This window comes from Scyliorhinus canicula, chromosome 1, assembly GCF_902713615.1.
Source record: "Scyliorhinus canicula chromosome 1, sScyCan1.1, whole genome shotgun sequence".
NCBI lineage: Eukaryota > Metazoa > Chordata > Chondrichthyes > Carcharhiniformes > Scyliorhinidae > Scyliorhinus > Scyliorhinus canicula.
In genome coordinates, this window is record NC_052146.1 from 6449047 (window position 1) to 6461944 (window position 12898).

The following is a 12898-nucleotide window of genomic DNA, read 5'->3' on the forward strand; positions in this document are numbered from 1 at the left end:
GATCACCTTAAGTCTGTGTCGTCTGATTACTGACCATTCTGCCAGTGGAAACAGTTGCTCCTTTTCTAATCTATCAACTGCAATAGCCTCCAGCACTTTCTACAGCTTTTGCCACTTCATCAGGTCGAGAAGTGGTTCGATAATCCACAAAGTGGGTGTACGGTTTCTTGCTGCATTCTACGCTGCTCTAACTTTAAAAAAAAAATTAAAAGTACCCACTGCGTGGTGCCCAGAATTGGGATGGGGAATAATTCTCCAGTGGAGGTTGAAGCAGAAATTTAGAACGATCTCTTCCTTGCTCCCTATTATTCTGGCCTTTCCGTTCTGGACAGACCGATAAATGTTTGATGTATCTCTTCCTTTCTCCAGCCATTTACCAGCCTATCTTGTGGCAGCGTTTAGCAAGCGCTTATCTCGATTGGCCCTAACCTCACCACCTCAGGCCCTGCTGATGCTCATCCCATTCATCTGTAATCTCATCCGTCGGCATCCATCCTGTAGGCCTCTGATTCACAGGCCCAGTGAAACTCAAGGTAACTCCTCCTTTTGCCCTCTTTGTGGCTACTGTGAGATTCTTTATTGGTGGCCAATCCTGGGTTTAGTTTTGAACTCCTGATACTCTGCCTTCCACGGCGTTTAGAAGTTAACGTTGAGTTAAATTTCAAGACCAGAAACGGGGGGGATCCTCTGCTCATTCCTCCAGAAATGCGTTGCCCAAGCGGAATGTCGGAAGCGTGTTCGCGAGTAAGTTTCAAAAGGCAGTTGAATTGAGAAGGATATATGGGCGGGATTGGGGTTAAGGGTGGGAGGAAATGTACTAAACAATTGACATCGACACAATGGGCTGAATGGACTCGTTCGGCACTATAAGATTCTATCTTTCCAAATTGGTTTGTGTAAATTACATTTTGTTGTTTTATATTATTGTCGAATTGGCAGCACGGTAGCATTGTGGATAGCACAATCGCTTCACAGCTCCAGGGTCCCAGGTTCGATTCCGGCTTGGGTCACTGTCTGTGCGGAGTCTGCACATCCTCCCCGTGTGTGCGTGGGTTTCCTCCGGGTGCTCCGGTTTCCTCCCACAGTCCAAAGATGTGCAGGTTAGGTGGATTGGCCGTGCTAAATTGCCCTTAGTGTCCAAAATTGCCCTTAGTGTTGGGTGGGGTTACTGGGTTATGGGGATAGGGTGGAGTTGTTAACCTTGGGTAGGGTGCTCTTTCCAGGAGCCGGTGCAGACTCGATGGGCCGAATGGCCTCCTGCACTGTAAATTCTATGTAATCTATGTAATTTTATGTTGATCAATTTGATTTTATCCTGTCCTGGCGGAGTAACAGATTCAAGGCGATGCCTTTTCTTCCACGGGATGTGGGCCTCGCTCAGCTGAGCCAGAATTTTTTACCCATCCCTAATTGCCCCTGAATTGGGGCAATTTCAGGGGGGGGGGTGGGGGCAGGTAAGAGTCAACAGCATCGCAGTGTGGGTCTGGAGTCACGTGTAGGCCAGACTGGGTAAGGGGCAGCACGGTAGCATGGTGGTTAGCAGAAATGCTTCACAGCTCCAGGGTCCCAGGTTCGATTCCCGGCTGGGTCACTGTCTGTGCGGAGCCTGCACGTCCTCCCCGTGTGTGCGTGGGTTTCCTCCGGGTGCTCCGGTTTCCTCCCACAGTCCAAAGATGTGCAGGTTAGGTGGATTGGCCATGCTAAATTGCCCGTAGTGTCCTAAAAAGTAAGGTTAAGGGGGGGTTGTTGGGTTACGGGTATAGGGTGGATACGTGGGTTTGAGTAGGGTGATCATTGTTCGGCACAACATCGAGGGCCGAAGGGCCTGTCCTGTGCTGTACTGTTCTATGTTCTATTTCCTTCCCTGAAGGCCATTAGTGAACCAGATGGGTTTTTACGACAATCGGTGATCATTTCGTGGCCACCATTGCTGAGACCATCAGTTCCAGAGTTTATGAGTTGAACTAAAGTTCCACCTGCTGCCGTGGTGGGATTTCAACCTGGTCATCTGGATTACTAGCCCAGTGACATTACCATGAGCCACAATCCCCCCCACCCTCGCCAGCTCCATTTTGATTAACTTTGGGTGTTTTCCAGATATTTCCACTGATCCGTACATAATGGACGAGGAAGATCCCACTCAGTGCCGAGCGATGGAGAGTTCTCTGTGGGAACTCCAGGTTGGTCATTTTGCCGGGTAATGCGTCTTGCCTGTTCGGAATATCTCGCCTGACACCTGTGTTGCTATTCTGCTTCCTGACAAAAAAACATTTTTATCGTTTATTCACGGGCAGCATTTGTTGCCCATCCCCAATTGTTCCTTGAGACGGTGATGGTGAGCTGCCTTCTTGACACCCACAGTGCTGTTGAGGAGGGAGGTCCAGGATTTTGACCCAGCGACACTGAAGGAACTGTTACGACACCCTGAGCTAGTGTGCGGTCAATTCCACCCCCACCTGACCCAGAGTCGTAACAGGTGAAATTAGATTTTAGAAAAACACCTGTGGCGTTGGTTGAGTTAAATTGACGACAGTCACCAGGTTTGTAAATTTAAACATGAGTAACCTGTTATTATTAGGGGCTGGTTCAGCACAGTGGGCTAAACAGCTGCCTTGTGATGCAGGACAAGGCCAGCAGCGCGGATTCAATTCCCGTACCAGCCTCCGTGAACAGGTGCTGGAATGTGGTGACTAGGGACTTTTCACAGTAACTTAATTGAAGCCTACTTGTGGCAATAAGTGATTATTATTATTAACAGTAATTACAATTAAATAGGTAAAAAATACAACTGGTTATCCACTACCTGATGCGCGCACCCACACCCACACACACACACACACACACACACACACACGGTGATGACGAGGGAAGAGAAATAATAATAAAAGGATAAGGATCTTTGATTCAGATATATGACTTCCAGTTAGTTTCTTTCTCAAGGTTTAGGCCTTCAGTTGGGAACTTTATTTTCCCTCAGCTTCAGTGCAGACTCACGGAGGCAGCAGGCAACCGGCAGCAAGGAGAGGGAGAAAGCACCGCTCCCCTTCCTTCCATGTTCCAGAGGCGTCTGGCTGGTTCTCGCCAAAAGAACCACCCGGCAGGAGCCAATTGCCGACTGCTGTCAGGCAGAACACTGTCTCGGGCCAGCCCACTGTTTGCCAGTCAGCCAATCAAACCGGCTTCTTCCAAAACGAGTCTGGTTTCCAAAACACAAACCTAGGTACACGCTGTCCTGGTAAACACTCTTCTGCTTAAAGGCACATTCTGATTATGGGTCCACAGACCAGAAATAATAAAATGAAAGAAAAGGGAACAAGGGAAATAAACAGGAGGGACTCTTTTACAGAACGATTGATCTATTTCCATGTCAACTTGGCTGGTAGTGGTGTTCCCAGGTCTGTGCTAGGATCCAAGAACCCAACTATTTTCAATTTGTAAAACTGAGGTTACTGTCCCACAGGAGTGATAACGTTGACCCATAGGTATCTTTAATGTTAAAACAGACTTTAATTTAATCACCGAATTAACCACGTTAGCAACAACATATGCACGTTAGACACATGGACGATAAGGGAATAGTGTAGAGGGACTTTAGAGGGATTTCACAAGAAGGCGCAACGTCGAGGGCCGAAGGGCCTGTACTGCGCTGTAATGTTCTATGTTCTATAACGAAATAGCTTTACAGATAACGGAAACAGCAGTTATTAAGTAAAAGGGAAAACTTTAACTTGCATCCTAAACCTGCCACTATATTCCAATTAAGCAAATCAATATATACCACTCATGAATAAAATTAACAACCAGGGTTTTACTTGCTTTTCTCTGTGCAGAATCTTTGTTTTCAGGACAAAACTGAAACACCTGTGTTCAGATTAGAGTTGTAGGGCCTACCGACTCTTCAGGCAGACCTGGCTCCTCCCATTAACTACATTGTTTGAACCCAAAGCATAAGCCATTCTTTTGTCTCTTCTTACACAATGTCCCTTGACCTGGTTAGCCAGGACTAAGCACAGAACCCCACATAAATTATCTACACCCCAGGGATCCTTCAAACCTAAACAATATTCCATTAGCTAGCTACCTGTAAACAGGTAAATGGTTCTCAGCATCTCTGAGCAGAACATGTCACATGCAAAATAATGATCATCTCACTTTTTAAAAATATACATTTAGAGTACCCAATCAATTCTTTCCAATTAAGGGGCAACTTTAGCGTGGCCAATCCACCGAACCTGCACGTCTTTTAGAACATACAGTGGAGAAAGAGGCCATTCGGCCCATTGAGCCTGCACCGACCCACTTAAGCCCTCACTTCCACCCGATCCCCATAAGTCCAAAGATGTGCAGGCTCGGTGTACTGGCCTTGCTAAATTGCCCCTTAGTTTGTCTAAAGACGGGGTTACGAGGGATGGGGTGGGGAAATGGGCATGGGTAGGGTGCTCGTTCAGAGTGTCGGTGCAGACATGGGCATAATGGCCTCCGGAGGGATTCTGTGGCGATCAAGTCTCGTTTTTCTTAGTCCCACGGTGTATAGGCTCACATATTGTGGGCAGTTTTGGTCTCCTTTGTTCTTGTTCTCGAGGGAGTGCAGCGAAGGTTTACCAGACTGATTCCAGGGATGGCGGAACTATCATATGAGGAGAGATTGACCAGGTTGGGATTGTTCTCGCTGGAGTTCATAAGAATGAGGGGGGATCTCATAGAGACTTATAAAATTCTAACAGGACTGGACAGGGTAGATGCAGGGAAGACGTTACCAATGATGGGTGTGTCCAGACCAGGGGTCACAGTCTGAGGATTCAGGGTAAACCATTTCGGACAGAGATAAGGAGACACTTCTTCACCCAAAGAGTGGTGAGCCTGTGGAATTCATTACCACGGGAAGTAGTTGATGCTAAAACTTTGAATATATTCAAGAGGCGGCTGGATATAGCACTTGGGGAGAATGGAATCAAAGGCTATGGGGAGAAAGCAGGATTAGGCTATTGAGTTGGATGATCAGCCATGATCGTGATGAATGGCGGAGCAGGCTCGAAGGGTCAAAAGGCCTCCTCCTGCTCCTACCTTCTATGTATCTATGTATCTACTCCATCTCTTACCATAGGACAATCCCCATCATCTTGGGGATTAATGTTGTTTATGTAAATGCCATCTGGTTTCTAACTACTTTCTGTACATGGGCGTGGGTGTGTGAAACAGTTTTTCTTGTGCCTCGACTGCTGTCTAGCTTAGTTCCAGGTTAAGGAGTTCTCGCAACAAGCTCTGCTTGTTGTTATATTCTGACTGGAGTTGTGTTAATGGCTGCACGCTTTGTTTTGCACTCTTGTCTCCCTTTCAGACTCTGCAGAATCATTACCATCCTGATGTGGCCAGTGCTGCATCTGTCATAAATAAAACTTTGTCAAATCAAGAGACAGACCTGGCCAGACTGCTCGACCTTTCTGTTTCAGAGGTGAGTAATAACCTTGTTCGTCTGCACTGTTTTCTTGTCTGTATTGCAGGTTATTAATCTGCGTTTTCCACAAAATAATGAATGGAATTGTCAATTAACTTCATTGAAACTGAGGAGACTGGCGATCCCATCATTTATTCTTTCAATTCAAATCACTCGCGTCCTGAATCATAGAATGGCCGGCTACGGTCTGGCAATGTTTCTGGTACTGGGAGCAACAATCTGCAGGTCGAGAGTGGAAGGGGGGTTTTCAGAATGGAGATCTGTAACTAGTGGTGTTCCACAGCAATCAGCGCTGGGACCACTGTTGTTTGTAATATATATATATTAAGGGCCTCACGGTAGCATGGTGGTTAGCATCAATGCTTCACAGCTCCAGGGTCCCAGGTTCGATTCCCGGCTTGGGTCACTGTCTGTGTGGAGTCTGCACGTCCTCCCCGTGTGTGCGTGGGTTTCCTCCGGGTGCTCCGGTTTCCTCCCACAGTCCAAAGATGTGCGGGTTAGGTGGATTGGCCATGCTAAATTGCCCGTAGTGTAAGGTTAATGGGGGGATTGTTGGGTTACGTGGGTTTAAGTGGGGTGATCATTGTTCGGCACAACATCGAGGGCCGAAGGGCCTGTTCTGTGCTGTACTGTTCTATGTTCTATGTTCTATATATATATATATTATATATATAAATGGGCGGCACGGTGGCACAGTGGTTAGCATTGCTGCCTACGGCGCTGAGGACCCGGGTTCGAATCCCGGCCCTGGGTCACTGTCCGTGAGGAGTTTGCACATTCTCCCCGTGTCTGCGTGGGTTTCACCCACACAACCCAAAGATGTGCAGGATAGGTGGATTGGCTACGCTAAATTGCCCCTTAATTGGAAAAAATAATTGGGTACTCTAAATTTATTAAAAAAAAAAAAAAAAATATATATATATAAATGATCTGGAGGAAAACACTGTGGATGGGCAAGTTTGCAAGATAGGTGGAGTTGCAGATAGTGAAGGGGACTGTCTGAGAATACAGCAGAATATAGATAGATTGGAGAGTTGGGCAGAGAAATGGCAGATGGAGTTCAATCTGGACAAATGCCAGGTGATGCATTTTGGAAGATCAAATTCAGGCGCGATTAATACAGTAAATGGCAGAACGCTTAGTAGCTTTGACATACAGAGAGTTCTCATCGTTCAGCTCCATTGTTCCATGAAAGGGGCAATGCGGGTTCATAAGATGATCAATAAGGCATACGGCATGCTTGCCTTCATCGGCCGGGGTATTGAGTACAAGACCTGGCAGGTCATGTTACAGTTGTATAAAACTGTACAGGGGCTGGTTTAGCTCACAAAGCTAAATCGCTGGCTTTTAAAGCAGACCAAGCAGGCCAGCAGCACGGTTCGATTCCCGTACCAGCCTCCCCGGACAGGCGCCGGAATGTGGCGACTAGGGGCTTTTCACAGTAACTTCATTGAAGCCTACTCGTGACAATAAGCGATTTTCATTTCATTTCATTTCATTTTCAAACTTTAGTTAGGCCATATTTGGAATATTGCGCGCAATTTTGATTGCCACACGACCAGAAGCTGTGGATACTTTGCAAAGAAGCTTCACCAGGATGTTGCCTGGTTTGGAGGGTGTTAGCTATGAGCAGAGTTTGAATAAACTCAGATTGTTTTCATTGGAAAGACAGAGGCTGAGGGGAGACCTGATTGAGGTCTACAAAATTACAAGAGGTATAGACAGGTTGAATAGTCAGAAGCTTTTTCCCAGGATGGAGGAGTCAATTACAAGGGGGTACAGCTTCAAGGTGAGAGGGGGAAAGTTTAGGGGAGATGTGCAGGGAAAGTTTTTCACGCAGAGGGTGGTGGGTGCCTGGAACGCATTGCCAGCGGAGGTGGTAGAGGTGGGCACGATAGCAACATTTAAGATATATCTTGATACATGAGCAGGCAGGGAATTAGGTTGTTTGGGCAGTAAATAGTAGGTCTAAGTAAGGAATCTGGATCGGTGCAGGCTTGGTGGGCTGAAGGGCCTGTTCCTGTGCTGTATTGTTCTTTGTCTTTTTCTTTGTCTTTGCTCTTTGAGAATTCAGATACCAACAATGGCAAGTCGTGAAATTGAATGAATTAAATCCAGATAAACCTGATGGGATCATTCATGGTAATCAGTGATCGGAGACTCCTGCCCATATGGATCCAGTCTGCACGTGACTCCCGTCCCGTGTCAAGAGATACTCTCTTAGATGGCCTAGCAAGCCACTCAGTTGTAAAATGTTAGGACTCCAGTACGAGAATCCCAACAATTTGGAATTTGTAAGATTGTGATGGAAGACTACTAAACCATATATTCCAATTAAGCAACCCAATACATTTCAAATGTCACTAATCAAGGTGCAGATCTTTGGAGAGAGATCCTTTCAGGAACACCCTGAAAATCCTCTGTCTTGTTAGATGAAAATCCTGTGGTAAACTGCAAAACTACAGACTGACCTGGCTCCTCCCATTAATTACATCATCTGTACCCCAAGCATAAGGCATTCTCCAGTCTCCTTCCATTGAGCTGTTCCGTGACCTGCTCGGTTAGGACTAAACACAAGCCCTCATAAATAATTTACACCCCACAGAACCTCCTAAATATAATCAATATTCCATTAGCCATCCATTGGTAAACAAGTAAATGGTTAAAATCAATGATTACCTCACATTTGATAACCCTTAATCGCAGCTGCAGCATAAATGTTTTACGTTTATTACAAAAAGCAACACTTTCTGAGGGAAACAGTCAGTGATGGGCAGTCCGTGTAATCTTGCCAGCAGCCTCGACAGCGTAAGCAGTAAATCCCGGTTCCCACTTTGCAAAGGTTCAGCTTCTGAGACGTTGGCTTGATGTTTACAGAGCTGACCGAGAGGTCCCCGGGTCCATTTTGCTGCTTAGTCTTTGGAATGAGAATAGAGTTAATTGAATCATAGAATGGTTACAGCACAGAAGGTGACCTTTCAGCCCATCGAGTCCATGTTGGCCCCCTGGAAGAGCAAAATTTAGCTAGTCCCAGACCCAGGCCCCCTCCCTGTCGCCCTGCAATTTTGCAGTCCATTTTTGGAAGCCTGGATTGAATCTGCCCCCATCACCCATTGTTGTGGTTCTGTTGACCGAGGCTCACATTGCAGCTTGTTCCTCAGTCTATCTCGTGTCATGTGAGCAGATTTCAGTTACTATTCAGCCCATAAAGCACCTTCCTTTTAAAAAAATTTTGAGTACCCAATTCATCTTTTACAATTAAGGTGCAATTTAGAGTTGCCAATCCCCCTAACCTGCATATCTTTGGGCTGTGAGGGCGAAACCCACACAAACATGGGGAGAATGTGCAAACTCCACACGGACAGTGACCCAGAGCCGGGATCGAACCTGGGACCTCGGCTCCGTGAGGCAGCAGTGCTAACCCACTGCCCCACCGTGCTGCCCTGTAAAGCACCTTCATTATTGAGAACGAAAGGTGCTTCATTTCAGTCTCTCCCATCATGCATGTAACAACGGATGAGTGGACCCAATAGAATTGACAATTTAAAAAAAATTTAGTCTACCCAATTCATTTTATCCAATTATGGGACAATTATGGGACAATTTAGCATGGCCAATCCACCTGTCCTGCACATCCTCACTGAGCTAAATCGCTGGCTTTTAATGCAGACCAAGCAGGCCAGCAGCACGGTTCGATTCCCGTACCAGCCTCCCCGGACAGGCGCCGGAATGTGGCGACTAGGGGCTTTTCACAGTAACTTAATTGAAGCTTACTCGTGACAATAAGCGATTTTCATTTCATTTCATTTCATCTTTGGGTTGTGGGGGTGAAACCCACGCAAACACGGGGAGAATGAGCAAACTCAACACGGACAGTGACCTAGAGCCGGGATCAAACCTGGGACCTCGGCGCCGTGAGGCAGCAGTGCTAACCACTGCTCCTCCATGGCTGCTGCGTTAAAAATCCTGGAATTCCTTTGAGGGAGCGCCGTCAGCAAATGAATGTCAGCGGTTTAAGATGGCGGCTCATCACCATCACCACCTCATCAGGGTAACTCGAGATCGTAGAATCATAGAATGTACAGTGCCGAAGGAGGCCATTCGGCCCATTGAGTCTGCACCGACCCTTGGAAAGAGACCTCACTTAAGCCCATGCCTCCGGCCCATCCCCATAACCCAGTAACCACACCTAACCTTTTTGGACACTTAAGGGCAATTTAGCATGGCCAATCCACCTAACCTGCACATTTTTGGACTGTGGGAAGAAACCGGAGCACCCGGAGGAAACACACGGGGATTGATACAGGGCTATGGGGAGAGAGTGGAGCAGTGGGATTAGTTTGGGATTGATACAGGGCTATGGGGAGAGAGTGGAGCAGTGGGATTAGTTTGGGATTGATAAGGACAATGGGGACAGAGGGGCAGTGGGATTAGTTTGGGATTGATACAGGGCTATGGGGAGAGTGGGGCAGTGGGATTAGTTTGGGGATTGATACAGGGCTAAGGGGACAGAGGGGCAGTGGGATTAGTTTGGGGATTGATACAGGGCTGTGGGGCAGTGGGATTAGTTTGGGATTGATACAGGGCTATGGGGAGAGAGCGGGGCAGTGGGATTAGTTTGGGATAGATACAGGGCTATGGGGAGAGTGGGGCAGTGGGATTAGTTTGGGGATTGATACAGGGCTGTGGGGCAGTGAGATTAGTTTGGGATTGATACAGGGCTATGGGGAGAGAGCGGGGCAGTGGGATTAGTTTGGGGATTGATACAGGGCTATGGGGAGAGAGTGGGGCAGTGGGATTAGTTTGGGGATTGACACAGGGCTAAGGGGAGAGAGTGGGGCAGTGGGATTAGTTTGGGATTGATACAGGGCTATGGGGAGAGAGCGGGGCAGTGGGATTAGTTTGGGATTGACACAGGGCTAAGGGGAGAGAGTGGGGCAGTGGGATTAGTTTGGGATTGATACAGGGCTATGGGGAGAGAGCGGGGCAGTGGGATTAGTTTGGGGATCGATACAGGGCTATGGGGAGAGAGCGGGGCAGTGGGATTAGTTTGGGGATTGATACAGGGCGATGGTGAGATAATGGGCAGTGGGATTACTTTGGGGATTGATACAGGGCTATGGGGAGAGAGCGGGGCAGTGGGATTAGTTTGGGGATCGATACAGGGCTATGGGGAGAGAGCGGGGCAGTGGGATTAGTTTGGGGATTGATACAGGGCTATGGGGAGAGAGTGGGGCAGTGGGATTAGTTTGGGATTGATACAGGGCTATGGGGAGAGAGTGGGGCAGTGGGATTAGTTTGGGATTGATACAGGACTATGGGGAGAGAGCGGGGCAGTGGGATTAGTTTGGGGATTGATACAGGGCTATGGGGAGAGAGTGGGGCAGTGGGATTAGTTTGGGATTGATACAGGGCAATGGGGAGAGAGTGGGGCAGTGGGATTAGTTTGGGATTGATACAGGGCTATGGGGAGAGAGTGGGGCAGTGGGATTAGTTTGGGATTGATACAGGGCGATGGTGAGATAATGGGCAATGGGATTAGTTTGGGGTTATCAGAGAGCTGTCACAGGCTTGGTGTGTAAATAGCTTCCCCTGGGCAAGCTCCTGTGGTTTATTTATCTTCGTTCTGCACATTCGAAGCAGATGACCTATTCTGCTGTATCTGCACCTAACAAATGGAGATGTACGGACCTTGATGAAATATTGGCACATTTCATTTTGTTTTGGATGGGAAAGATCTTTTGGAGAAGTTGAGGTGTCGGTGGTCGAAGTTTCAGCAGGTTGGAAGGAGAAATCAGTCTGGTTGGCAAGCAGCTTCTGCCCTTACTGTAGTGGAAACAGAACATTTCTGCAGGCCTCATGGTTTGGCATGGACGTTAATGCATTTGGATGTTGCAGAGTGCAATGGTTTGCAGAGATCAGTAAACTCTCTGATCTCCTCTTCCCTCCACCTCAGAGATGCCTCTGATTTCTGTGCAGCTCACCCAGACAAAACCACAGCGCACTAACTGAGAAATAATTAACCACACGTGGCAAACATCAACTTCCCTTTATATTGCACCGTTCACAAAGTAAAACGTACGCCTAGCGTTTCACAGGAGTGTCACCAAAGCAGGTCTGGCCCTGAGCTGCTTGGGATATTGGGACAGGTGAGGTGGGGTTTACAAAGAGGGCGAGGGTTTAGAGAGGGAATTCCTGAGTGTCAGGCTGATGGCATGGACAACAATGGAACAATCACTAGTCTCCTCAACGACTCCCCCTCGGACTGATCTGTTCACTGTAAGAACACTATTCACGACGCCCTGTGCTGCTCTTAGAACAGTACAGCACAGAACAGGCCCTTCGGCCCTCGATGTTGTGCCGAACAATGATCACCCCACTTAAACCCACGTAACCCGTATACCCGTAACCCAACAATCCCCCCATTAACCTTACACTACGGGCAATTTAGCATGGCCAATCCACCTAACCTGCACATCTTTGGACTGTGGGAGGAAACCGGAGCACCCGGAGGAAACCCACGCGCACACGGGGAGGACGTGCAGACTCCACACAGACAGTGACCCAGCCGGGAATCGAACCTGGGACCCTGGAGCTGTGAAGCATTGATGCTAACCACCATGCTACCGTGAGGCCCCTAATGTATTTGCTCATGTATTTACTTTGATTGGCCTCTTGTTCCGCACTGTACCAATCACTAATTGTCGATGTATCATTTGTCAATGTACTCTGTCGATTATTCTTTTTGTCTACTGTGTACGTTCCCTCGGCCGCAGAAAAAACACTTTCACTGTACCTGTGACAATAAATCAATCAATCAATCGACCCAGGAGAGGGTGATGGAGTGATTTGGGGAGGAATTGCAGAGTTGGGGTGCGTGTTGGTCTGGACTACATTGCCTTCAGTTGGGTCTTTGACATTGTGTTTGTTTTAAACAGCTTTTCGAAAGGGAACCAAAGAAGAGGGCAAAATCAGCGCCATTGGAGTTCGAGCCAGCCGAGGGCTTACTGGGGAGGAGGAATGATCTTGTGACCCAACATTGGACTTTGGACTGACGGCCAATGAAAAGGGTGCACAATGTTCCATTGGCTCTGAAGATGCCACAGGGAAATCTGATATAATTTTGTGTCATTGTGATGTCCTGTTTTCATTCAATGGCAGCCATCACTTTTTTTAATTAAAGAAGTTTGTGATAGACCTGTGGTTAAAATGGAGATCTTGATGGTGCTGTTTGAGTTTCTGTGGTTTGAATTAAATGTGCGCGGGGCGCTGAAAGTCGGCAATTGTTGTGTTGGGCGGTTTCTGCCCTTTGTGACGAGGATTGGAAGAGGACACATGGCACAGATGAGCTGGCATTAAGACCAAGGACCAAGAAGATCTCACTCCCGCACTAAGGGACAGGAGGAAATGGTGACGGGGTGAGATGAAGATTGCGTGGAGCAA

The 12898-nt window shown here is 47.6% G+C and overlaps 1 protein-coding gene across 2 annotated transcripts in view; it reads left to right on the top strand.

Moving 5' to 3' along the window:
* Positions 1 to 12669, top strand: part of noc4l (nucleolar complex associated 4 homolog) — a 46610-nt gene extending 33941 nt beyond the window's left edge. For both annotated transcript variants that reach the window (XM_038804972.1, XM_038805055.1), the window contains exons 12-15: positions 370 to 533; positions 2098 to 2180; positions 5339 to 5452; positions 12394 to 12669. In XM_038804972.1, coding sequence (XP_038660900.1) covers positions 370 to 533; positions 2098 to 2180; positions 5339 to 5452; positions 12394 to 12510 — 478 coding nt within the window. In that variant the 3' untranslated portion in view covers positions 12511 to 12669. The remainder of the gene's footprint in view (positions 1 to 369; positions 534 to 2097; positions 2181 to 5338; positions 5453 to 12393) is intronic.
* The last annotated feature ends 229 nt before the right edge of the window (positions 12670 to 12898 follow it).